This window comes from Papaver somniferum, chromosome 2, assembly GCF_003573695.1.
Source record: "Papaver somniferum cultivar HN1 chromosome 2, ASM357369v1, whole genome shotgun sequence".
NCBI classification, from domain to species: Eukaryota; Viridiplantae; Streptophyta; class Magnoliopsida; order Ranunculales; family Papaveraceae; genus Papaver; species Papaver somniferum.
In genome coordinates this window covers 210,875,996-210,899,960 of record NC_039359.1, presented here as the reverse complement: position 1 = coordinate 210,899,960, position 23,965 = coordinate 210,875,996, and the positions used below count along the sequence as shown (strand labels likewise).

The 23,965-nt window shown below is 37.5% G+C and overlaps 2 protein-coding genes and 2 pseudogenes across 6 annotated transcripts; 1 reads left to right on the top strand and 3 right to left on the bottom strand.

Annotated features, from left to right (window-relative positions):
* Positions 1 to 205: 205 nt before the first annotated feature.
* Positions 206 to 3,148, bottom strand: LOC113352733. The gene is made up of 2 exons (XM_026596517.1): positions 3,080 to 3,148; positions 206 to 960 (listed from the first exon to the last, which is right to left on the bottom strand). The coding sequence occupies exon 2, from the start codon at positions 866 to 868 to the stop codon at positions 206 to 208; it is 663 nt and encodes a 220-aa protein (XP_026452302.1). The 5' UTR covers positions 869 to 960; positions 3,080 to 3,148.
* Positions 3,103 to 5,738, bottom strand: LOC113350418 (annotated as a pseudogene).
* Positions 5,739 to 7,970: 2,232 nt separating this feature from the next.
* LOC113352732 lies at positions 7,971 to 9,487 on the top strand (annotated as a pseudogene).
* Positions 9,488 to 10,115: 628 nt separating this feature from the next.
* Positions 10,116 to 14,267, bottom strand: LOC113350417 (threonine synthase, chloroplastic-like). 5 transcript variants are annotated; one of them, XR_003360784.1, is made up of 3 exons: positions 12,651 to 14,267; positions 12,473 to 12,565; positions 10,116 to 10,550 (listed from the first exon to the last, which is right to left on the bottom strand). XR_003360784.1 is itself a non-coding variant. In XM_026594556.1 (2 exons), the coding sequence occupies exons 1-2, from the start codon at positions 14,230 to 14,232 to the stop codon at positions 12,555 to 12,557; spliced, it is 1,593 nt and encodes a 530-aa protein (XP_026450341.1). In that variant the 5' UTR covers positions 14,233 to 14,267; the 3' UTR covers positions 12,261 to 12,554. The 5 variants fall into 5 exon arrangements, 1 of the variants encoding a protein (XP_026450341.1); XR_003360785.1 differs by having other exon boundaries at positions 10,116 to 10,324; XR_003360782.1 differs by having other exon boundaries at positions 12,473 to 14,267.
* Positions 14,268 to 23,965: the final 9,698 nt, after the last annotated feature.

Sequence of the window (23,965 nt, the reverse complement as noted above, 5' to 3'; positions counted from 1 at the left end):
AACTAGGGCCAAGAAATAATGCCCCTATAGGTGTATCATCGTATGGGGGAGCTCGAAATGATTTGAATTCATCTACCTGCCACATAAATTCATTACTTGCCTTCTTGATGTGTTTATTCTCATACAAGGCAGTACGAGGATGATGAACTTGAGCAGGAGGGAGCCGACCAGAAACACCCACAACACCGTCATGCATGTCTTATAACTAGGTCATGGATATCGGACCTACAAACAGGAAATCTCTCCCAAAATGTATAAAACTGGTCGGGACATAACTCTCAATTATATGTTGTTGGCTATTAGTAATTTCCACATCCGAGATAAGTGTATCTAAATGACGATACACCAAACCTAAAAACATTGGGGCCAGGGGGTAAGTAATTCCCCCCGACATCTTAGTAGCCATCCGAAGAATGTCATCACGAATAGTGTCTTTGGGTGAACACTCGAAGAAATCATGAATCAACCAGTACACCAAGAAAGCAACAAGTTCGGCATAATCACTATGACCATGAGTAGGAGGATCATAAGACTTCACAACTGATGGAAGTTCTTTCTTACTCATTGTTTCAGTAACACGGAGCGCCCAATAATTCATCCAGCCCAAAAGAGATGCACGCTTATCTTCCTTAACCAAACCCGCAGCAGCATCGGCACTCACTTTACGGGCTATAGACTTTCGAACCTCCGATAACACCTTATACACTTCTGAATCTGAGCTAGTCATAGCACCAATGTGATCAGCTTCTTCAAAACTGTGAGAGCTATGAATGGGCAACCCAGTGAGGGCCACGACATCCTCCAATGTAGGGGAAGCCTCCCCCAAGCAAAACCTAAAGTATGCATGCCAGAAATCCACCGAAGACATGCTGAAGCAAGGGCCTTGTTAGCACGATAGATACTCCGATGAGCAGATAATTCCAAAGCATGCTCAATATTAATCTCCCGAATGCGCTGTACCTGTCGTGGTTTCGACAAAATGTAATGCTTCCACGAAGACCAGTCGTGACTCACAAGAGTAGTAGATACAAATTCTATTAAAGGATCCCGATAATCCCCGCGCTCAACACACAGACGAGGAAAATTTTCAAGGGGAAGCTGTTTTGGGGGAGTGACTTCGGGGGCTAACAGTCTCGAACTACTATCAACGGTATGAAACCCTGGGACACGCAGTCTAAAGATAAACTCATCTTGAAAGATGGAACCAGAATTAGGACTACTTTTCGAGTCTATGCCGAACAAACGAATTTTCCTCATGGCCGCAGAATCCTCCGTAGAAATGGATTTACCAGCACCAGATATTTGTGGCTCCATCCCAGAATCAAAATTAACTAAAACACCGAAGACGGTAAAAGGAAGAACATATAAAGAAAAGGAGAAGAGAGTGAGGAAGAAAATTACTGAAAGAAGAAGTGAAGGGGAAAATAATGGGGGCTAGAGGTTTATTTAAGAGGAGGCACCAGAAAGACGAAGAGTCGGCACGTTTGAGGAAAAGGCATACGTGTCAATCAACCAACGGAGAGCGAAACGACAGAAGAAGATCACACCCCATGGTTAATGACCAGTGGTTAATAACCAGATCCGAAATTGTGATCAAAAGAGGCACATCAAATTGACAGTCTCGGAAAAAACTTCAACACAGCTATGATTGATTTACCGCGTTTGTACTCTTTTTTCTTCGGCAAGGTTTTGTCCCATTGGGTTTTCCTTGTCAAGATTTTAACGAGGCAACATACGTGAGTCTAACTGTGCTCCAATTCTCATCAAAGACCATCCCAAAGCAATGCAGCCAGCTGCCAGATTCATGACTAAGAAGGGGCTTCAAGGAGACGAGAAGACGAAAGCAATAAGACACATTGAATTGATAATTCCGAGGATACGCTCTTACACAAACTGTGATTGATTGTCAAGCCTGCAAGTCTTGACAAAACAGTCAGGGAGATAATGTAAGCACATAGATTTGACCAAAGCCGAAGACATGAGAATGGGGGCTTCGGGTAATACCAACCGAAGCCACCATTGGCAATGATACGACGAAACGAGACCACCAGCAACGATGACGTGTCAAGCGGAGGTCGCTAATAACAATGACATGGCACGGACGGGCTGCCCTCAAGATAAGATTAGTGATTGCCTAAATAATCCCAACTGTAATAGTACACGTGTACGACTAATAACAGAAGACTTACTAGAAAAGGTATTAGGGTACACGTGTACGGTATTTTTGTATCAGGTTCTGCTTATAAAAGCAAGACAATCCTTCAAAAAGAGGCAGAGCTTTTCAGAGAATTGTACTGTGTATTGGGGTTAGTCTCCTCTCAACCTTATAATAATGTTAGGGTGTTTACATAGACCAGGCAGAGTTATGCCACAAATGCCATTTTAGAAGACCTTTTAAGGCATCGCATGGAAAATAAATCAGATTACTTATTTGTCACGCATAAATCATCTAGTTCATGAATTATTAAAAACTATAATGCTAAGCAACTTTAATAGTGACATTTGAATAATATGGCCTGAATAGATGTCTAGTAAGAGCAAGTCTTATGGTGGAATCCAACCTATTCCAAGTGTGGAAAATCTATGGAATGTCAAGTCTAGTGGCTTCCAAGTTGGGGCTTTCCACAAAAAATCCAAGGAGGATTCCATGGTTTGGTGGAAGGGTTCGTGGAATCCATCTAAACGTCAATAAGAATAGCGTTAAACGCAAATAAGATTGGCGCTAAAAAAACGCCATTAAGAATTGCGTTTTTTTTTATCCGTAGATTTAAAATGAGTTGTTGAAATCTAACGTCCGCAAAAAAAGCTCCATTCTTAATTGGGTTTTTTTAGCTCCATTCTTAATTGCGTTTTTTTAGCTCCATTAAGAAGCGTTTCTACTATTCCACCATTACACTTGCGCTTCCATCCACAATTCCAAATGCTGAGGTGGCGTGGAAGATGGAAGATGGATGGATTCCACCGTGAGACTTGCTCTAAATGCAAGAAACTTCACGGCATAACAATTTACATAAACGGATGACATGGCATCGCAAACATCCCATTCTCCTAGCTAAATATTTCACAAATGTTAGCTCACCTTTTCTGCAGTATTACATGAAGTTCGACGAATGAGATGTTTCCCTTATTTTCACTCTGGTACATTAACTATCCAGATTTTTACATCTTTAAAAAACAAAAGGGAGAATGACGCGCCGCTCGCTTGGGTACGTGGAAAATTTCTCGATATACCATTTGTGTGTTTCTGCTGCTGCAAAGGTGAGGTTCGCAACCTGCAAGCAGACATTGTAAAGAGTTTTCGAACTTACAGAGGCAGGAGAAGAGAGCAGTACCACACAGAGAACCAAATATAATTCAAAGTCAAAAATATATACCACAAATCCAAAAAGAAGCCAGATTGTGAGATCTGATCCTCCACTAGCAAAAAGAAGGCCACCATATATAACCTGCATGGCAGGAGCAGGAAATGAGGAAATGAAAAGAGCAGGTTGTCTCTTAATAATCCCATCATTGAAACCAAACAATTACGAAACAGTCACGTAAAAGAGGAGTAGAGAGTTACGATTTCAGCCAGGTAATGTGGACTAGAAACAAATCTGAACCAGTCACCATAAGGTATTACGTATTTATCATCTTTTTCTTTCTTTTCCCGCAAGGAACCCTGCATAAGAGTTGGAAAGTTTAATAAGAATCGTAACAGAAAATGTAAAGAACATGCTATCTATCTATATAATTACTGTGCCAGAAGATGTGAGGATATAATGTTTGTGCACTAATTGGTGTAAAGAGGTGCATCTATTGTAAGGTTTGTTTCGAGTTCTAGTTAACAACTGGTTATCTTATTTGTTCAATGATGAAAATATTATTGCCTATCTTCCATTTTTCCCTTCATGTTTCAGGTGTTCTTAAAACTGTTAGTTATCCCATTCTTTAAATTATCATTAAGGATAGGTAATTATTAGCAGGGACATCACAAAATAGAGGAATTGTGAGTAACAGATGAGTCACTTACAAGTATTGCATGGCAACGCCGCTGATGGATCCAACCCCAAATAAAGATAGCCGCTCCAATCCATTGGACCCATTCAAGTGCTGTAAAAGGTTGTACATATACCAACCAATCAATCTCACTGATATGACGGATTAGCATTTTATCCCGGCCTTTAACAATGAAGTCACCTGATGAATCGCAAAGCTGAACACCTCTGGTGCACAAATGCTACAAAGGGACAGGGGTGCTGCTGTATAGTAACTAGCTCCACACAAAAATAGCATGATTAGTGTGTACAGGAAATCATTCTACCAATAGTAGATTCAAGATGAAAAAAACAGTCAAATAGGATTGGATTTAAACAATTTAGTTAATGTGTCTCTTGCTGCTTTAGATTATACTTAGTTGCAATCATAATATGAAGCAGTAAAAAAAAACATAATCTAGCAACTTCACATAATTTCATTTATTTATCTTTTTGTTCTGATCAAAACAAAAAAAAGAACTTCACATTTTTATTTGCCTTCAATTTAGGACTTAGAAACCTTTTGCACAATAGGGAATGTAACGAAGTTCGCTTGAAAGAATACAAGGTGGATCTAGAGTTAGTTTGCACTTGATGAATGGGAAGTTGACACAAAACATACATAATAGATCACTTTCTCGTTAAGTTTTCATTAGGTTCGATTATGTAGCTTTATGCTCTGACTTCAGATTGCGCTTATATGGAACAAAAGTTTTGTTGTCAAGAGTCACAAGACTCACAACAGCTAGCATAAAGAAACAATAGATCTTCGGAGAAGTGAGGGGGGGACATGGACCCTACAACAATCTTTAACTGCGCATAGTAAAGAAGCATCATGGAAATAAATGGTGACTGATTGTGAAAAGTAAACACACATTTTATTTAGTTCAGAGATAATGAAGAAACAAATTTGATAAAAATAACAATGTTCAGGTTGTTCAAAGACTTGCAACATCCCGGTGAAATAGCCAAAAATGTGCATTCGAGCTGAAGGACTATAGTCAAAGACGTACATCGTTTCGTAAAGGCGTCTCAGCACTTGGATCTCCATTAAAATAAGCAGGAATACACTTCGCCATACTCTATATCCGTGCTCAACAGAAGTCGCATGAGACTTGTGCATAGAAAATATAAGCGAACCCCCTGGCAAGTGACTATCTACCGTTGAAAAATGAAGGGAACCGGAACCAAATGGTACCATCTTATATGCATAGAACCATGTCAATACTAGCAACGACGTTGTCCATACCACTCCCAACACGTAAAAATGCGAGAAGAATCTCTGTGGAACTGTTAACTTCTTCATTTCCCACATAAACAAAAATATCAGATCGAGGAGTAAACTTTGAGTTCATTTCATTTTCGTTTGTTTTACTAAAATAAAACAATCAAATCAATGTCTTTGCATAACAGTACTTATCATACTAAAACCACATTTTGATTTTTTTGCCAAAATAAAAAATTCATAAAATAAAATGCATCAACATAAATTCAACAAATATATAATCCAATTGGTACTAACTTGTGAAGAAGATCTCAAGGTCTTTCCTCTTTTAGCAAACCCTAAAAGTGTTCCATGGAAAAAACTAAAACGACTAGGCAATGAAGCAACAAGTACAGGTAAAATAAAAGCTAGCCACGCAGCTCTCAACAATTCATCGACCTTGATCTCCATTTTTTTTTTTTTTTTTTTTGCAGAGGGATAACAGAAATCATGATCATCATATAAAACCTCAGCCTAATAATTTCTGGTAAACCTAATAATTTCTGGTAGTACCTAATAATTATACACCTAATAATTTCTGGTGCCTAATTTCTGCCAAAACCCCATCAATATCTTCACAATCATCATGTGGAAGATAGTTGCAGCTATAATGTCTCGTAATAAATCTGAATATAAAAAAAATGAATGAAAGTTTACTTGGATCACGAGATATAAGAACAACAACGTGTAGAGTAAGTAAATTTTCTGAAGATATCGATGTTCGAAAACGCCTGAATGCTTTCAAGAAATATCAGAATCTTGCCTAAACCAACTTAGGGCGTGTTTGGATGATATCTCAGGTGAAGCTAGAGATACGTGAGATTTTAGGTATTCTTGGCCCTAGCGGATCGGGGAATTCAACTTTGCTTGATGCACTTGCAAATAGGATCTCTACGGAAAGCTTAACACCAATAGTCAATTGAGATTTATAGACTTCAATAGATTTTTTTGAATAATTCCCGGATATTTTATGAAAATTTAGAGATTTTTAATGATTCTATAGGAATATTTAAGAGAATTCTTATGACTTGTAGAGACAAAAAAAAACGATCTTTGTAAAGATTCCTTTGATTATGGAGACAAAAAATATATAATATCTAACTAAAAGTTCAAAATATATACCAATTTTTTTATTTTGCACGATATAACACTAAAAATACCATGAATACCTAGTAAAATATGTGTTCATTGTCAAAATATATAAATCTCATTGTTTTCTTTTTCTTATGTTTTCAATCATCCCACATTCTTTTATTTGCTATGTTATCTCGTCACTAGTTAGCATCTTTTCGTTGTTTTCTCTGAGGAGATGTCCTTTGAAGTGACAAACAGAAAGCTCGGTCGGTATACACGATGGAAAAGAAGAAGAAATAGGAGATGTCTAGTATATTTAGATGGGGTCGGCTGGATTACTGCGCAAATGGCTCGTCCTTTGGTCAACAGCTAAAGAAAAAAGAAATAAAAAGAAAGAGAAATAAAAAATTGGTCTACTGTCATAAACCAATATTTCCTAAATTTACCAGTCTCTCGAAATATCACCTCTTGAGGAGAGATTTCTACCATGTCTATTTTCATAAAAAAAAGTTTCCCAATATTATTGAGAATTATAGATTGCCTCGCTCAACCCCGAAATCTAAGAAGATGGCAAGAGTTCAAGCGGTGAACGATAAGCTTGGGTTGCGTAACGCAGCAAAGACCCTGATAGGAGATGAAGGTCAGGGTCGTCGCTGAGCATAGGCCAGCTAGGTGACGGCCTAGGGCCCCATATCCCAGCGGCCCCCAAATCAAAATCTTTTCTGCCTATAATATCATATGAAACTTAGTCAAAAATATCAAATTTTGGGCTTATTCCGCTAGTAGTCCAATACGATTCAGCAGCAAATTAATTGTGTATTATTAAGGTTACTGATTTGTCTTTTGTTATTGTTTTTGACTGCTTTATTATTTTTTCTTCTTTATTCGCAGTTCCGGGATTTTGTCTGATAACATTCACAGAATATCCATATTTCTGCAATACGGTTTGAATCAATTTTGATTATAAATGATATTTTTTTACAAGGACCTCTCGAGTATATATACTCGACCCTTCAACTCTTAACATAATACACACACTCGTACGCTTCACACAATTACACTCAACACACATTTCTGTCATGATCTGCAAACTTTTATGACATTTTATTATGCTCCAACCTCTAAATTTTTTCTTTTTTTTAAAGAACAAAAGGAAGATTAAATAATGAAATCAAAATAAAAATTACCATTTGACAATCATATGTAGATATTGCAAATAATGCGAATCGGGCAACCATTGAAGTTGAAGTTGATCAAATTTTACCTACCTTGTTACGGAAAAGATTAAACGAATTTTTAATATGATCCACTGAGATTGTTATAGTAGAACAATTAATTACAAACTGTATATGAAATTATGTTGATACTTCCACATATTATGGATAACGTAGGAGACATTTCTATCTTTCCCTAGGAGTAGAATTACCATTGCTTAGCTTTCAGTTCGCCTCTGACCATCAAATAAAATGTGAATAACCCGTTCTCCTCTCTTTGAAACAAGGGACGCTTCAGTTCTTGTCGTATTGCAACTTCGCGTGGGAAAGGGAAGGAAGATCAATGTTTGTGTTTGTTTTTTTTTGTCATTTGAAATCACAAGTAAAAATTTATTTTTCTAATATAGGCCCCCATTTCTACAATTTTTCCTAGGACCCCAAATACTTCGCTACGTCCCTGATGAAGGTCATAGAGACATCTCAGGTGGTGAGCGTCGCCGTGTTTCAATTGGAGTTGATATAATTCATGGTCCAATATTATTATTTCTCGACGAGCAACATCTGGACTCGATTCATCTTGTGCTTTCATGTTGGTCAAAGTCCTGCAACGTATTGCTCGATCTGGGAGGATAGTCATTATGTCGGTTCACCAGCCTAGTTCCAGAGTTGTTGGCTTACTCGACCGTTTGATGTTCCTCTCGCAGGGAGAAACTGTCTATTACGGGTCACCAAGTAATCTCTCAATTCTCTTATCGGATTTCGGCCACCCTGTCCCAGAAAATGAAGATAGAACTGAATTCATGCTTGATTTATACCGTGAACTTGAAGGGGTACCTGGTGGGACAAAAAACATCGTAGAATTCAACAAATCGTGGCAAGAAGTACATAATCGCTCTTTCAGTTCAGACAACTCCCATGGGTTGGAGGGTCTAAGCTTCAGAGAAGCAATAAGTGCTGTTATAGCAAGGAGAAAACACATTTACAGGGACGTTAACCACTTTGCCCAAGCACCAGCCATCTCAGAATTTGCGAATCCATCTTGGGTGGAAATCATGGTACTAGTGAAACGATGGTTAACAAACTCAAAACGAATGCCCAAACTGTTTCTTCTTCGAATTGGTGGTGTCATGTTTGTAGGTTCAATATTAGCTAGTGTGTTCTGGCAACTTGATAAAACGGAAGGAGGTGTTCAAGAACGAATAGGGTTCTTCATTTTCATAGTGACAACCATCTTCGTCGGGTGCACGGACGTGCTGGCAATCTTCCTCCAAGACAGGTACATCTTTATGACAAACAGCTTATAACGCGTATCGCCGTTCGTCATACGTTCTATATCACTCGCTCATAGCTATACCGCAATTGTTCATTCTATCTATTTTACTAGCATCAATAGCTTTCTCTTCGGTAGGTCTAAATGGTGAATACTCTAGTTTTCTGTTCTATTTTCTTGCAATATTTGCTTCATTCTGGGCAGGTAATTCGTTAGTCAGTTTCGTTTCAGGATTGGTTTCTCACGTTATGTTGGGTTATATCGTAATTATGCCTGCAATTGGCGCATTCCTTCTATTTAGTGGTTTCTTTATACAGAGAAACAGAATTCCGCCGTACTGGATCTGGTTCCATTATATGTCTGTTGTGAAATATCCAATCCAAGCCGTCTTCCTGAACGAATTTGACAACCCAAATTTGTGTCTGCTTGAAGGTGTTGATAAGTCCTGCTTGGTAAATGGATTGAACATCGTAACAAAGCTTAATGCAACAGATTTTGGAAAGTGGAGTTGCCTATGGATCACCGTTGCTTTGGGTGTCTTCTTTTAAATTTTCTTTTACTTGTCCTTATTGTTTGCCAGCAAGAACAAAAGGAAGTAGCTCTTCTATACTGGCTACTTGGCCATTCGATCTGTTGTGAATGCAGATAATTCGGCAAAATATAAATGCTCAGTTACATAGTATCAAATGCTTCCAGATTACTTCGGGTTGAGCTATCAGAAAACCTTTAACAAGAGTTTCGTTGGTGATCATTTTTCATTTGGTTAGTTGTGATAATACTCTAGAAAACATCTTTAAATGGAAACTCTGGCGAAATTAACTTTGATTGATCAAATATCCTAAAAAGGTTGCGTCAAAAATGCTACAGCTGCGTGCGAGCAAATCTCAGCAACATAGCATCCGCCAATAGGCAGTTCTTTATGGTGAAATGTCAGTAGATAATTTTTCTTTTTTCTCCTGCAATTGAGTGTCAGTGGATTCGAATGGTTGGCAGATTCCCTAGCATTCACAATGGTGGGAATCGAAGCTATCCTTCTAGGTGTGGCATGAGGGGTGAAAATCCAGGGGTAAAACAAAGACCATATACCCCAGGCGCCAAGACAGGCTCTCAACCCTAAAGTTAAGCCAGGATTTAGACTCAAACTGTGTTAGCAATATAGCATCTCCACTTGCCAAAAGGTTAAGCCAGATATAGCATCTCATATATAGCATTCGCTACCAAACAATATATACGTGTGATGTTAAGTAATTTCATGTTAACTTTAGCAACTGCCTAAGTCAAATAAAAAAGACATCTCACATCACATTTTTAGTTGAAATTGATTGAGCAAAGTTTAAATCTGAGCCTACCACTAGGCAAGGCTTAAAAGTTAAAACCCACCCATAAGGTAAGCTTCACAACAGACTCACTTTGAAACCCATCTGATCAGCTGGTGTTTCTAATTCCGCCAGGTTAACAGTCTGTGGTTACCATTATGGAATTGTACCTGAATTACAAATAACAAAGCTCGGCGATTCAAATCAGAATATGATAATTTACAAGAATTTCAGAAACAGTAACAGTCTCCATCTCTAAGGAGCTAACTAGTTTAATCATCCACTTAATCTAGGAAGATGGGTCAGGTCAGAGGCATCTGATAGAGAGATGAACACCGACTCAACACAAATATGAGCAGCAAAAAGTACAGGATCAAGCAGAACAATATTATGACCCTGCAAAAATGAGGAGTTCAGTTCAGACCAACAATTGTAAGTTCTGCACCCAACCCATCAACTGACAATTGTAAACATCATCTACCGAAACATATATTTCACATGTTAAAGCATGAACAAGAATATACTTTCATAAAAAAATTTAATCTGCAAGCAAGCATAATACTATTCCTGTATATTCCTACTCATACTTCTGTAATTCTCTGTGAAATTTGGGTCCAAGAAGATCACCATATGATTGGCTTAAAATTCATAACGAGTCAAATAGCCATCCATTAAGGTGGTGTTGACAGTTACGTCCTCTCCGATCAATCACATGGTAGGGTATTCAATATTCATGTCCTCAGTTAAATCCAGGATAACAAATCATACAAATTGGACCACTATCCAGTGGTAGACAGACCATATATCCAGGTGCTTAGACGGGTTTTCAAAATGAGCCCAAAGTTTAAGCCAGGATTTTGGTTTGAACTTTAAACTGTGCTTAGTATGTTGGCAACTGCCAAAAGGTTAAGCTAGATATAGCATCTCCACTTGTCTTTTTGGCAATTGCCAAATATAGCCAGCCTACACTACAACCAAATTTAGCAATTGCCAAAAAAATCCACCAAAAAAGGCATAGTATCTGACATCACTAGGCAAGGCTTTCAAACCTACGTAATAGGTAAGCTTAACCACAGACTCACTTCGAAACCCATCTGGTCAACTGGTGTTTCTAATTCTGCCTGGTAATATAGTCTGTGGTCGAATTCTCTTAGACATTCTTTTATCACATTCACTCATTCTTGGTATATCAATTTATTAATAGAAATGCTCAACCATAAACCCAGATATACAATTGTAGGTTCTGCACCCAACCCCATCAATAGGTTCTGCACCCAACCAATTAGTTCACAACTGTAAACATCATCTACTCTACAGAAACACGTATTTCACATATAAAAATGAGAAGGCACCTTCACTAAAATATTCAACCTGCAAGCAAGCAAGCATACTATTCCAGTATATTCCTAACAAGCTCATAATTCTATCACGCCCTGGGAAATCTGGGCCGTAGAAGACCGCACCATATGATTGGTTGAAAATTAGTCGACTAATCATCCCCTAAAGCGATGTTCACAGTAATGTCCTCTCCAATCTATCACATGGTAGGGTATTCTACAGTTAAAATACAGATATAGTGACGCTCCAAGACTGGGAAACTAACTAAATTAAGCATCCACTAAATCAAGGAAATGGGTAAGCTCTGTGGCATCTGATAGAGAAACCAGTATGACTCAACACAAATGTATTAGCAACAAAATGGACAGGACAGGACAGGACAGAGGAGAATTTTTATATGATCCAAACAAAAATAAAGAGCTCAGTTCAGACATACAGTTCAAAGTTCTGCAGGAAACCCATTAATTCACAATTAGGACATTGTCTACAGAAGTCAGAGCACATATTTCACGATATATTCCTAACAAGCTGATAATCCTATCATTCTCTGTGAAATTTGGGACAAAGAATGCCTCATCATATGATTGGTTAGTATTTCATAACAAGTCGAACAATTATCCATGGTGGGGTATAATTGACTAGAATTAGATTCAGGATAACAAAATCATACTCATTGGAAGAGGATATTAGACAATGCTCATAAAGAAACTATTTGGATAAGAATAACGATATCAGACAGAATTAGAACAACTGTGAAGTATTATTGAGCCACAAAAGTTCTGTTTGAAACATGGTTCATAGCAATATTATACTACTCTTAATCTTAAAACATATTATTACCGATTACCAAATCCTACAAAAAAGAGTAGTTGCAAGCAGATTACAGAAACTATCACTTGCACAGTTGCACTAACAAAAATGTTCCCTGGTTCTACCATAATAAATAAATTTCGGCGTAAATTAGTGAGCACGAAACTTACTATATTTTGAATCAGATTAGCATTAGAAAATGATTCTTCTTCATCGGACTCTAGAGACGTGATTGATCACTTCCTCAACCTACTAAACGGTATCTGAGAACAAAACCATACAAATTTAAAAGACAGAAATGCAAAAAGCTAGCGTACAAATACAAAAACTACTTCTATTGATACTCACTCAGCACCCTCTTCTTCAAAACATCCATAACCGCTCCAAAATCTGCCTTCACTTCTATAGGTGGGTTAGCGAATCTGGAAGCCATGTCTGGAATTTCCTTTGAGTGGTAATCAATCTTGGATTGTGTAAATTTCAACCCATGAGCAGTACTAACAACAACTGTCCGATCATTAGGTTGAATAACCCCACTGTTTCTAAGCTTAATCAACGCCGCAAGTGCAACACCAGTATGAGGACAAATAAACATTCCAGTAAGATCAGCCTGTGACATTGCATCCATCAATTCCTCCTCCGACGCTTCCTCCACAATCCCATCACAATTTTTCAACGCAAAAACAGCTCTATCAATCGAAACTGGATCACCAATCTGAATTGCAGATGCAAAAGTAGTAGCCGCCGTAACAGGTTTAAATTCACTATCCCACCCAGACTTGTAATGCAAATACAAGGGATTCGCATTCGCTGCTTGTGCACAAACCATCCGTGGAATTCGATCAACGAGCCCCAACTCCTTACACATCTGAAACCCTTTGTAAAATGCATAAATATTCCCCAAATTCCCACCAGGCACAATAACCCAATCCGGAACCTCCCAATCAAACTGCTGCAATATCTCAATCGCAGCCGTCTTTTGCCCTTCAAGTCTCAAACTATTCAAGGAATTCGCCAAATAAATCGGCAACTCTGCCGTCACCTCCCTAATCAACTGCATACACCCATCAAAATCAGTATCCAAACTAATCACCTTTGCACCATTCGCAATCGGCTGTACCAACTGAGCCATCGAAATCTTATTCGCCGGCAAAAACACAATCGCAGGTATCCCAGCCGCAGCACAATACGCAGACAACGCCGCCGAGGTATCGCCAGTACTAGCACAACCAACACCAACAACCGGTTTCCCCAATTTCCTCAACCGATTCACTTGACTCACCAACACAGTCATCCCCAAATCCTTAAAACTCCCAGTATGTGAAATCCCACAATGTTTCACCCACAAATCATTCATCCCCAAAATCGTCTTCCCGTACCTCTCCGCCCAGAACAAATTCGAATTCCCTTCAAATGCACTGACAATATGATCGGAATCAATCTCCGGAAGAACCCACTCCTTTTTAGACCAAACTCCAGATCCATAAGGCCAGGTCGTCTTCCCAATCCTGGAATCGAACAAATTCTTCCAATACTTGCCGTCGAATTTCTTCAACGCCTCCATATCATGTTGCACATCCAATAACCCGCCCGATTTGCTCCTGTAGATAATCTCATCCAACGAATACGACTCGGTTGAAGACGGATCTGCGTTGAATGGAACGTACTTCGCTGAAAATCCATGATTGTTGTCTGTTATGTGAGTTCTTTTGGCTTCGTCACGGATGTTCTCATCGGCTGGGCGGCGGTGTTTTGAATGACAGTTTGATGATGATTCTGATGAAATGGATGTGATTGATGGTGTTGCAGATGATGATGAACAAGATCTGATTGATAGGGATTGAGTTCGAGGGTTGCGGAGGAAAGATTTTGAGGTTCTAGGGTTTAGTGTACAGGGGGAGGATGCTTGGAAGAGTGAACAGGCGGCCATTTTTGGGGGGTTTGATTTTATGAGGCGGTGGTTGTAGGGTTTTATATATCTGAAGAGATGATGATGATGTAGCGCGTGTGAATGCACGTGATTGTGAATCGGGTCTGATTTGTGGATATATCCGATGGAGATTCAATATCGACGATCATGTTTGAAATTTGGAAAATATGGAATTAAAATTTGTTGATCGATTAGTGATAAGCTGCTCTTTGGCCGATTTAGTGAGTATCACAAGGTGTCGATTTACTTTATTTCTTTGGTAATTTATGCCTAATCATTTTGTTTTGAAGTCTGGCTTTGTTTTTTTAAGTGGATCTTTGGAGCTCCTATTTGATTTTTAAAAGCTAAAAATTCAGAAAATTGGATTGAAATATTTTTCATTGAATGATTTCTGCAAGTAAAAAAATTAGTTTGAAGACTTTTAAAATTGATTTCTGATTTCTGGTATCCAAACTTTTTCTTAGATATAAAAATTTATTGATTAAATAAAAAAAAAAAAGGAAATATAAAACATTTGAACCACCAACAAAGATAGGAAAAGAAAAAGCATAGAAAAGAAAAGAAAAAAAAAACAATTAACAAAAAAGACAAAACTAGTTGATAATTGTCTACTTAATCAAATAAAAATATAAAGAAAACACTTTTAAAATAAATTCATCTTTGGGAGATCAGTGATGGTAGTGGCCCCTAGTGGGATTAGGTTTCATACAGAATTGAGTCTGTTTGACCATCCCACCGATTTTAGTGGACGGTACATAGAATGATGAAGCACGTAATCATCAAAGGGGTCGGGTGTGGCCCGGCTCGCCCATTTTGCTGTGAGGATTAGAAAATTAGAAATATCTTCGACATGCAAAGTTGAGGCGGTTTGACCTTGATATGCGGCGGTAGTCTTCACGTTCTCTCTCAACCATTGGTCTGTAATTTATTTTTTTATTTGTTATATCTTTTGGATGATCTTCTCGAGGATATTGTACTTGAAGACTTCGTAAAGAAATAAAAATCTTGTACTTGTAATATGCTGCAAAATCATCAGATTTCATATATTCTTATAGGAGGAAGGATCTTTACACATCTATTTTTACACTATCTCAAACGTTTGACGTAATTTTTGCGATTAAAAACCAAACCGTAATGGATTTAAAATTAATATTTTGGATATATGTTTTTCTCTTATCAAGTTATACATTTCTACCAAATGAGCACATTTCGAAATATAAAACCTCACAATCTGAAAGTAGTGAATCTACTGATTCTATCCAACATAATCCTAGAAAGGGATTAAATTGAGATCCTTTTTCTTTTGGTTAAAATCTGATTCAAATTCGTTTTTATTAAGATTATTCCATACCCAATCACCGTAAGTGATCAATACTTAATAGTGCCTTGAAACGTAATGTTGGGTCTTCTTAACTATGCTAGAGGTCAGCATGAAATTAGTTGAGAAGTTGAGTTTTTTTCAAGTAAAAAATATGGCTAATGTGGGACTTAGTGTAATTATTTGGGGCCTACGACTACAAGACAAAAAAGAATATTTTGAAGTAAAATGGATATCCCCTTATCCAATTATTTTATTAAATGGCAAAACTATCCTTGATTAATTCGTGCTAATTTGGGTGATTAAATGATGTTTAATCAAGTTAACCCTGAAATCAACTACCATTAATTCATCATCAAAACTTGAAAAAAATTTAATTTTTTTTAAAAAAACTCGAACTAAAATCGGTTGATGTTAGTAAAGTTGTAAACCGATTTTGGGTTGAGTTTTTTCAAATGACGAAGAAAACCCAGAATCGGGTTTTTCAATACTCAGGTAAACAGATTGTCGAAATCGGTGTTTTTAGATGTCCAAATAATCCGATTATAGCTTACTTTCAGAAAAAAATATCCATTACATAGTTTAGGAAATTAGCGCATTATATATATAGGATTCAGTATGTGAATTCCAGAATTTGACACATCAAATGTTCGTCAATGAACCTCCGAGCACGTCGGGACAATGTCGTATATTCTTTGTGGTGAATGAACTTAGTTTTCCCATTATGAATTCTCCATAGCCTATTGAAACGTTCCAGCTGAAATTCAATGAATTCTTACATGTTAGTATGCGAACTTTTAACGATGACATAAGTATAGATATTATCGAATTACTCACTTTTTCCCTAAGAGGGGCTTGTGGATGATGTTGGTACACCATATTTCCAACTTTAACATACTCTCGTATTGCACTTTTTATGTAGTTGAATCGAAATGCCAACTATCTCCATTTGCGGTTATTGGGATTCGCGGTACGCCCGTAAAAGAACTCTTTAACTCTCTTCCAAAACATTGAATAGATTTCCTTCGGACGTTCACAGAACGTATTAGCAAACGATTTAACGAGACACAAATCTTTATAAGGTTCCCATTTCATGAGTTGTATATCTTCTTCCGGATCCCATTCCATTTTCTAGCCTAAGTATGTGATGTGAGAGTGGCTCAAAGAGGTTGTCCTTATATAGATAAAGACTCAATGGCTATTTTGTTCGAATTCAATTCACACAATCGGATTTTAGGGATGTTCACATAGTCTGATTGTATCCTTGCAAAATCATATAAAATATGCCTCTCAATAATCGGTTTTTAATATTGCACATGTAATTCGATTATTTGCATAAAAAGTTACAGAAAAACTGTCACTTTTCCTTGCAAGAATCGAATTACATGTGATGTCCACATCGACCGATTATAAAGGTTGTCAAAATATGTCTCTAAACAATTGGTTTTTAATATTTAACTTGTAATCTGATTCTTGTCAAAAAAAGATACAGAAAAATTGTCACTTTTCCTCACAAGAATCGGATTACATGAAATGCCACAGACCGATTCTTAAGGTTATCAAAACTCTGGATTATTTTGTTTTCTCGGAATCGGACTTTAAAAGTATCCGTATAAACCGATTCTAAACACTTACAAACCAGGTGAATGAAAGTTCCAGAATCGGTCTATGTTGTGCACCCACAAAACCCGATTCTGAAATTGTACCCCTGGAGAACTGTCAGAATCGAATTTTATATAGGTATATGTAAACCAATTATGACTGAAAAACTTCCAGAATCCTGCATTTTTTGGACACACACATTATAGTTGGTTCTTTTTTCGCGTCTTAGGCAAACACAAACAATTTTTAAAAGAAACCATATTTAGTCATTCATAAATTAGGGATATAACCAAACATAATTCGATAATAAGTTTAAGACATAAGTTTTGACTCTATAATTATCCATAGTTAAAGACATAAGTTTGGAAAACAAAAACACCATTCATTCATCAACATCCCGACCACGTCCACGACCACCTCGTCCTCGTTTAACAGGTTGGGCGCTGCTCGATTCACCTTGAGATAACATCTTTCATCGTAAAGTTATCCAACTGGCGTCTTGATTTAAGTTTTTGATGGGGTTGTAGTAAATAGGTTCGAACTCTAAGACTTGTGAAAGCAGATTTTTTAGATTTAATAAAATTATATATACAAAAATATTAACAATGGGCGAGAGGTACTGGGACTAAGGAATTGGCCGAATTCACTACACAGGGTTCATTCATATATTCTTTGACAAATAAAACTCAATAAAATTAACATGGACTCTGATTTTGCCAAGATAGATTCTTAAAACATTGATTGTAAGTCCGAAGCATGATGTATCAAAACAACTAAGCTAAGCATACATCATCAAATTAAATAACAACCAATTAATTCAAATCATATTTCAATTTTATATTAATGCAAAAGTCATAAAAAAGAATAAAATAAATTACCCCAAGGATGAAATTCAGCCTCCTCCGTCGTCCCAGTGTTGGGTTTTAGCTCCTCATGATGAAAACACGCTCAAAATATATTTTTATAGCTCAAATAGTGTTTACAATGGAGAGAAAAGCAGAAATGGTGTAAAACTGTAATCTGCGACGCACAAAAAGCGTCACAGAATGAACGATAAAATACAAGTGCTAATGGTGTTTAGACTGCACTGCGACCCACGGCTGTGCGTCTTAGACAATGTTGATAAACCACTGTCCTTGCGAGTCTGTTCTTCGTGTTCTTGGTGTTCTTCATCATCAGCAGCAGCAGAAACAGAGTTTCATCAACTCTTGATTTCTGCTTCTCTGGACCTTCTCTCGACCCCAAACTCTCGACACCCCTCTATGCTAACCCAAGAGTTATATTTATACACCTTTGGACCAAGAATAACTTCTCATTAATCCAAAAAATCTTCCCATTACTCGGCAGTGAATGAAAATATTCCCGATATATTTTTTTTATTCTTCTGACTTGTTACGGGATTTGTTTCCTGGTTTATCTCTTTCACGCGTCTTCTCTGAGCTGTAGAATTTGTTTCCAACCAATACAGTCGACCCATGCACGTATCTTCCATCCAAAAATTCCGAGAATAGAATATCTTCCCTGTTTTGAGAATATCTTCCCTGTTTTGCATCCCACGATTATCCATCCCAAATAACTCGATTCGAACACCCATACCATCCCTGTTAGGCTATAGCAGGTCCAACCCAATGAAAACTAGCCCTTGAATCTCCTTATATCACGTCCAAAATTTGCTTCAACAATTACGCAGGTGAAGAACTATTTTTCCCGCCAAAACTCGGTTCAAATGGGGAAGAAACTGGTAGCCCCCTATCCATAGTAGAGGTGCGAATAGCAACTGCCTTGGGGGTGACCTGGGGGTGCCCCTTAGTAATTAGGTTACCCCTTATCCAAAAGCGAGAGTCCGTATAACACTTGTCCTCCGGGTGCCAAAATCAACTTTTCGAGCCGAATTTTCCAAAAATGTTTATTTCCTAAAAATACATAAAAACACAATATTAGTACAAAAATAGAGTTCCAACAATACGGACATTGAGGACAAATTAGACACAAAAATGTGTCTATCAAATACCCCAAACTTATTATTTGCTAGTCCTGGAGCAAAACTAATAAAAAATAAATAAAACCGAGTTAATCTCGGGAGGGTTTACCAGAGGTGTGCCCACAAAACCATTACTCCAGACCCTAGCTTATCTATGCAGAACCTTGGAAGGCACTAAAGAATCTCCTTGGTTGGCATACTTATTGACTATAGGAGGAAGTACCCTGATGCGAAATTCCAATTGATGTACACGAGTTTGCACTCAAGCATACTAAAATTCATATAAAGTGACAGAGCTCTACTCAGATAGTTGCACTATGGACATCATATTCGGAGTCAAACTAATTATATGGATAGAAAAAGGAGATGGAAATAGAAAAATATAGATGGTTTTGATGTTAACCAAATGATCGATGTTTCACATATCTGTCTGAAGGCCACTGCCAGAATGAACCTATCCTAATGGACTGAGATACTGGTCTGACTAATATCAACACAACTGGCATATACAAGGGAACCAGTGGTCAATAACTTAAATCTAGATCAACAAACTGGCAAATACAAGGGAAACAGCAGTTGACTACACAGAACAATAACAATTTTTTTTTTTAACTTAACGGCATGAATAGATCTTTTTGATCCAAGCGCATGCTTCTTGTTAGCATATTACACGATAGTTCCCACGGGTACTGCATTCCACGCTTGCTTAGGCGACGGAAACATGGAGAACACACGCATATTGCTATCCAAGTGTTAATACTTATTCCGATTGGTCTAACTGGTCCGGTCTCTTTTTTTTTTTTTTTTAGTAACTCAGTCACTCTAATTCATCCTAGCAGTGGTAACAACTTGAATCGTGTGCCCCACCTAATCACTTAGAGAAACATAGTTTAAATGAAAAAATAAAATAAAAAAAAAGAAATGAAAAGGACTCAACGAGATATGGTGCAACTATCATGTTATTTCTAACACCTGAGCTCTGTGCTTTTATGAATAGACTCTTTCGATGTTTCCATCTAATCAGATTGGTTCCTCAACTCCTATAACCAAGATATTCCCATCCACTTAGATTGGTTAGTGCAAACCTTAATAGGCATATTTCTAGGATCTGGAGTTTACTAATTGCAACTAAAAAGTTTCTCCCATACCCCCAAACTTAAATCTAACATTGTCCTCAATGTTCTAAAGATGAAACTAAAAGCATGAACAAGGAGAAACAGTTACCATTTGAAGCGAAAGAGTTAAGGAAAGATATTACCGTGTTGCATGAGCATGGGATACCTCCCAAGAAGTGCTAAGTTTAAAGTCTTCATCCAGACTTAGGAAAGGATTAGTCAACTCGAACCATAAAGTAACAGTCGAAATAACTGTGGGTCTTCAAAACTAAATAGAGCTGACCAAAGGAAACTGCAATGAACCAAGAAAGTGAACAAGACTAGCATGCCCTTACTTAGTTTTCTGATTAAGAAATTTATATCTAATTGTGGTTCAGGTTCAGGTTCTACGAAAGGGTCTAAATAGAAAATTTTCATTGGCTGCGTTTCTTCATAGGTGGGATCCGAATCATTAGGTCCTAGAGTCTGGAAAAACTCAAATATGATCTTAGAAGCGCACAATAATAACCTAAATAACTGAGGATTCTCTAAGTCAATAAGATTTGACTTACATAATTGACCAAAATGAGAGTAGTGGTCATTCTTAAGCAAATGTGTCGATTCTAATTTCCTATAACATTTAGGTTTAGTCTCACAACTTAATATTCGACACATTTGGAATATAAACGTTCCCACAGTTGGAAGAAAACTATTTGGTGGGAAAACAAAGTCAATCTGGGGATCATAGCCTGGGCAAACCACATCAACCAGAGGATGGGTTTCTAACGACTGAACTTCTTCCTGGACTTCATTAGGTTCGGGAAAACGAGTATGAAGGTAATCTTGTAAAATTGTCGAGGAAGAGATATCAAGTCCTAAGTGAAGGGACTTTCTGAGAGTTAAAGGTAAGGCACTAGGAAGGTGATAATCACCCCCAAACTTAGAGTTTTGGGTATCTCTAGATAGACTATCTACAATTTCCCTAATTTCTAGGTCATCAAATTCCTGGAAATGGTCAATTGATTCTTCTAAGTCAGGTTCATCCTCACTCATCTCTACGAGTTCATCTTCTTCGTCTAAGACTATTTTTTCTAAATTGCTAGACTCTAAAACATTATTCTCAGAATAAACTCGTTCCTTTAAATCATTATCGGCTTTATAAACAGGAAATACTACATCGTTTAAAACGAGGGTATCTCTAGTCAAATCCTCGTCCTTTTGAATAGGTGAATAATTATTAAAATTATTTGGATTTGAACTAGAAATAATATTATCATTGTAAAGCTCAATTGGAGTAACCATTTCCTGATCACTATTCCTACATAAGTATGATTCTCCATCAACACTATCCTCATCATAATAACATGAAAAAGATCGAACCTTATCAAAACAAGTAGTGCTACCAATTCTAACCTTGTCATCTTGATTATGAAAATAACTATCCTCATTTTTAAGGGTATTATTGGAAACACTATATTGGAAAGTAAGATTATTTTGAGCAAGTCTTTCGTTCGTCTCAGCCATCAGCTTGAGGGATTCCTCTATAGAAAGTTCACTCATTATTGTAGTTCTTTCGTCTAGAATTACACTATTCATCTCAGCTAACTTACGCGTCGGCTCAGCTAACTCCCTGAGGGACTCTTCTAAAGGAGGAATAGGAACAGAGGGATCATAAAAAGGACTACTTTTCAATAGTTTGATTGTATCCTCTAGAGACGAAGAACTAGTACTATAATATTCTTGCTCGTAAGACTGATGCATGTGTGGATAGTAATTGGGCTCACCAGGGTATGACCCATATCCTTCCAAATGATGGCGTTCCCAACCACTATTCCAAACATGGTCATAGAAAGGATGATGTCCATATTCAAATTCAGGTCGATAATCATTGTATTGGCTTCTATCATACCAGTTCGACATTCTTAATTGCAAGGGAATTCTACACAATCACAAACAAGGCTGACTCGACCAAATCAAACCTATAAAATCTAGCAAACAACAAGCATGGTGGCTCCACTTAGATTGTTTCTAGACCAGCTTCTAATCCTTCGAAAGGTAATTCGTTACAATTTAAGAAAACCCCTCTGGAATCAATCCGATTCAAAGTAAGTTGAATTGAGGCGAGGGAAGCTCAATGGAGCTTTGATACCCAAGGCCTCACTGCTATCACAAGGCGGCGCAGTCACGCATTAAACTCACAGAAACCATCATGAACTTCGAAGTATGCTAAAAAGAGTAACCAATATTTTTCGAAAGATTTTCCTACCAAGCTCGTTACCCTATCGGTCTCGTTCTAATCAAATTTTAAGCTTGGGTTCGCGTTAGGTTTCGTTTTCCTAAGGCGGGAAAGAAGGGAGCGGTGATGAAATCCGAACCCTTATCTTGTATTGGCCAGGCCTTGTTTACTAGGAATTTAAAAACAGTCCAAATTCGTCCTCAATCAATGAATCACCTTAAGGAATACAGTAACTCGCTTACAGGAGATTCGCGAGTGTTTCGATGAACTTACCTCCCGTACCAGACGGGGGATGAACCGTTGAAGTCGACTCGGGCCACGACTCCTATGTCATGTACGAACCCGAGGGGCCGAGACGATATAGTAATCGTCGGGCACACAGTTTATATATAATTTTTTTTTTATTTATATAACCCTTCCGTAGGGTTTAAAATTAAAATAAATTGTCCAAAGTCCAGTCCAATGAAAAGAAATACAAAAAATAATAATAATAATTACAAAATTCTAGGCCATTTTTCATTTTCAAGTGGTTCAGAATTTAATTCTAGGCGATTATAGTTCAAAACAAAACAAATATTAACTCTATTCTTTGCCAAAGTAGATTCTATAAAATATTACTTGTATTTTATGAGCATGGCGCATCAAGAATCCCTAAGACTAAGCATGCTCCATCAAATAAAATCATAAATAATTAATTAAAATCTTAATTCAATTAAAATTGGTGCAAAAAGTAAATAAAGAATTAATTTAAATTACCACATGGATGAAACACGGCCTCCTCCGTCATCCCAGTGCTTGGGGTTTAACTCGTCATATTAACCATCTTCTCAAAATACATAATTGATTCTCAAAATTTGATTAAAAGAGTGAAAAAGTATAAAACAGTGAATCTACGACCCACAAAAGGCGTCCAGAAATCAACGATAGAAGTGTACTGTTGTAAAACAACGATACTTAGCTGCTGCTGTTGACACTGTTGAAGAACGACGGTCCTGGGACGTCTGTTCTTCGTCTTCTCCTTCTTCTTCAACAGCAGCAGGAAACTTTCCTGCAGTTCTTCTCTTCGCCTGTGGTCTCCCAATCGACCCCAAACTCTCGACACCCCTCTATGCTAACCCAAGAGTTATATTTATACACCTTTGGACCAAGAATAACTTCTCATTAATCCAAAAAATCTTCCCATTACTCGGCAGTGAATGAAAATATTCCCGATATTTCTTTTTTATTCTTCTGACTTGTTACGGGATTTGATTTCTGGTTTATCTCTTTTACGCGTCTTCTCTGAGCTGTAGAATTTGTTTCTAACCAATACAGTCGACCCATGCACGTATCTTCCATCCAAAAATTCCGAGAATAGAATATCTTCCCTGTTTTGCATCCCACGATTATCCAGCCCAAATAACTCGATTTGAACACCCATACCATCCCTGTTAGGCTATAGCAGGTCCAACCCAATGAAAACTAGCCCTTGAATCTCCTTATATCACGTCCAAAATTTGCTT

Excerpts from the sequence above, each read along its gene's own strand:
- LOC113352733 (XM_026596517.1), bottom strand. The coding sequence starts at position 868 with ATGTCTTCGGTGGATTTCTGGCATGCATACTTTAGGTTTTGCTTGGGG.
- LOC113350417 (XM_026594556.1), bottom strand. The coding sequence starts at position 14,232 with ATGGCCGCCTGTTCACTCTTCCAAGCATCCTCCCCCTGTACACTAAAC.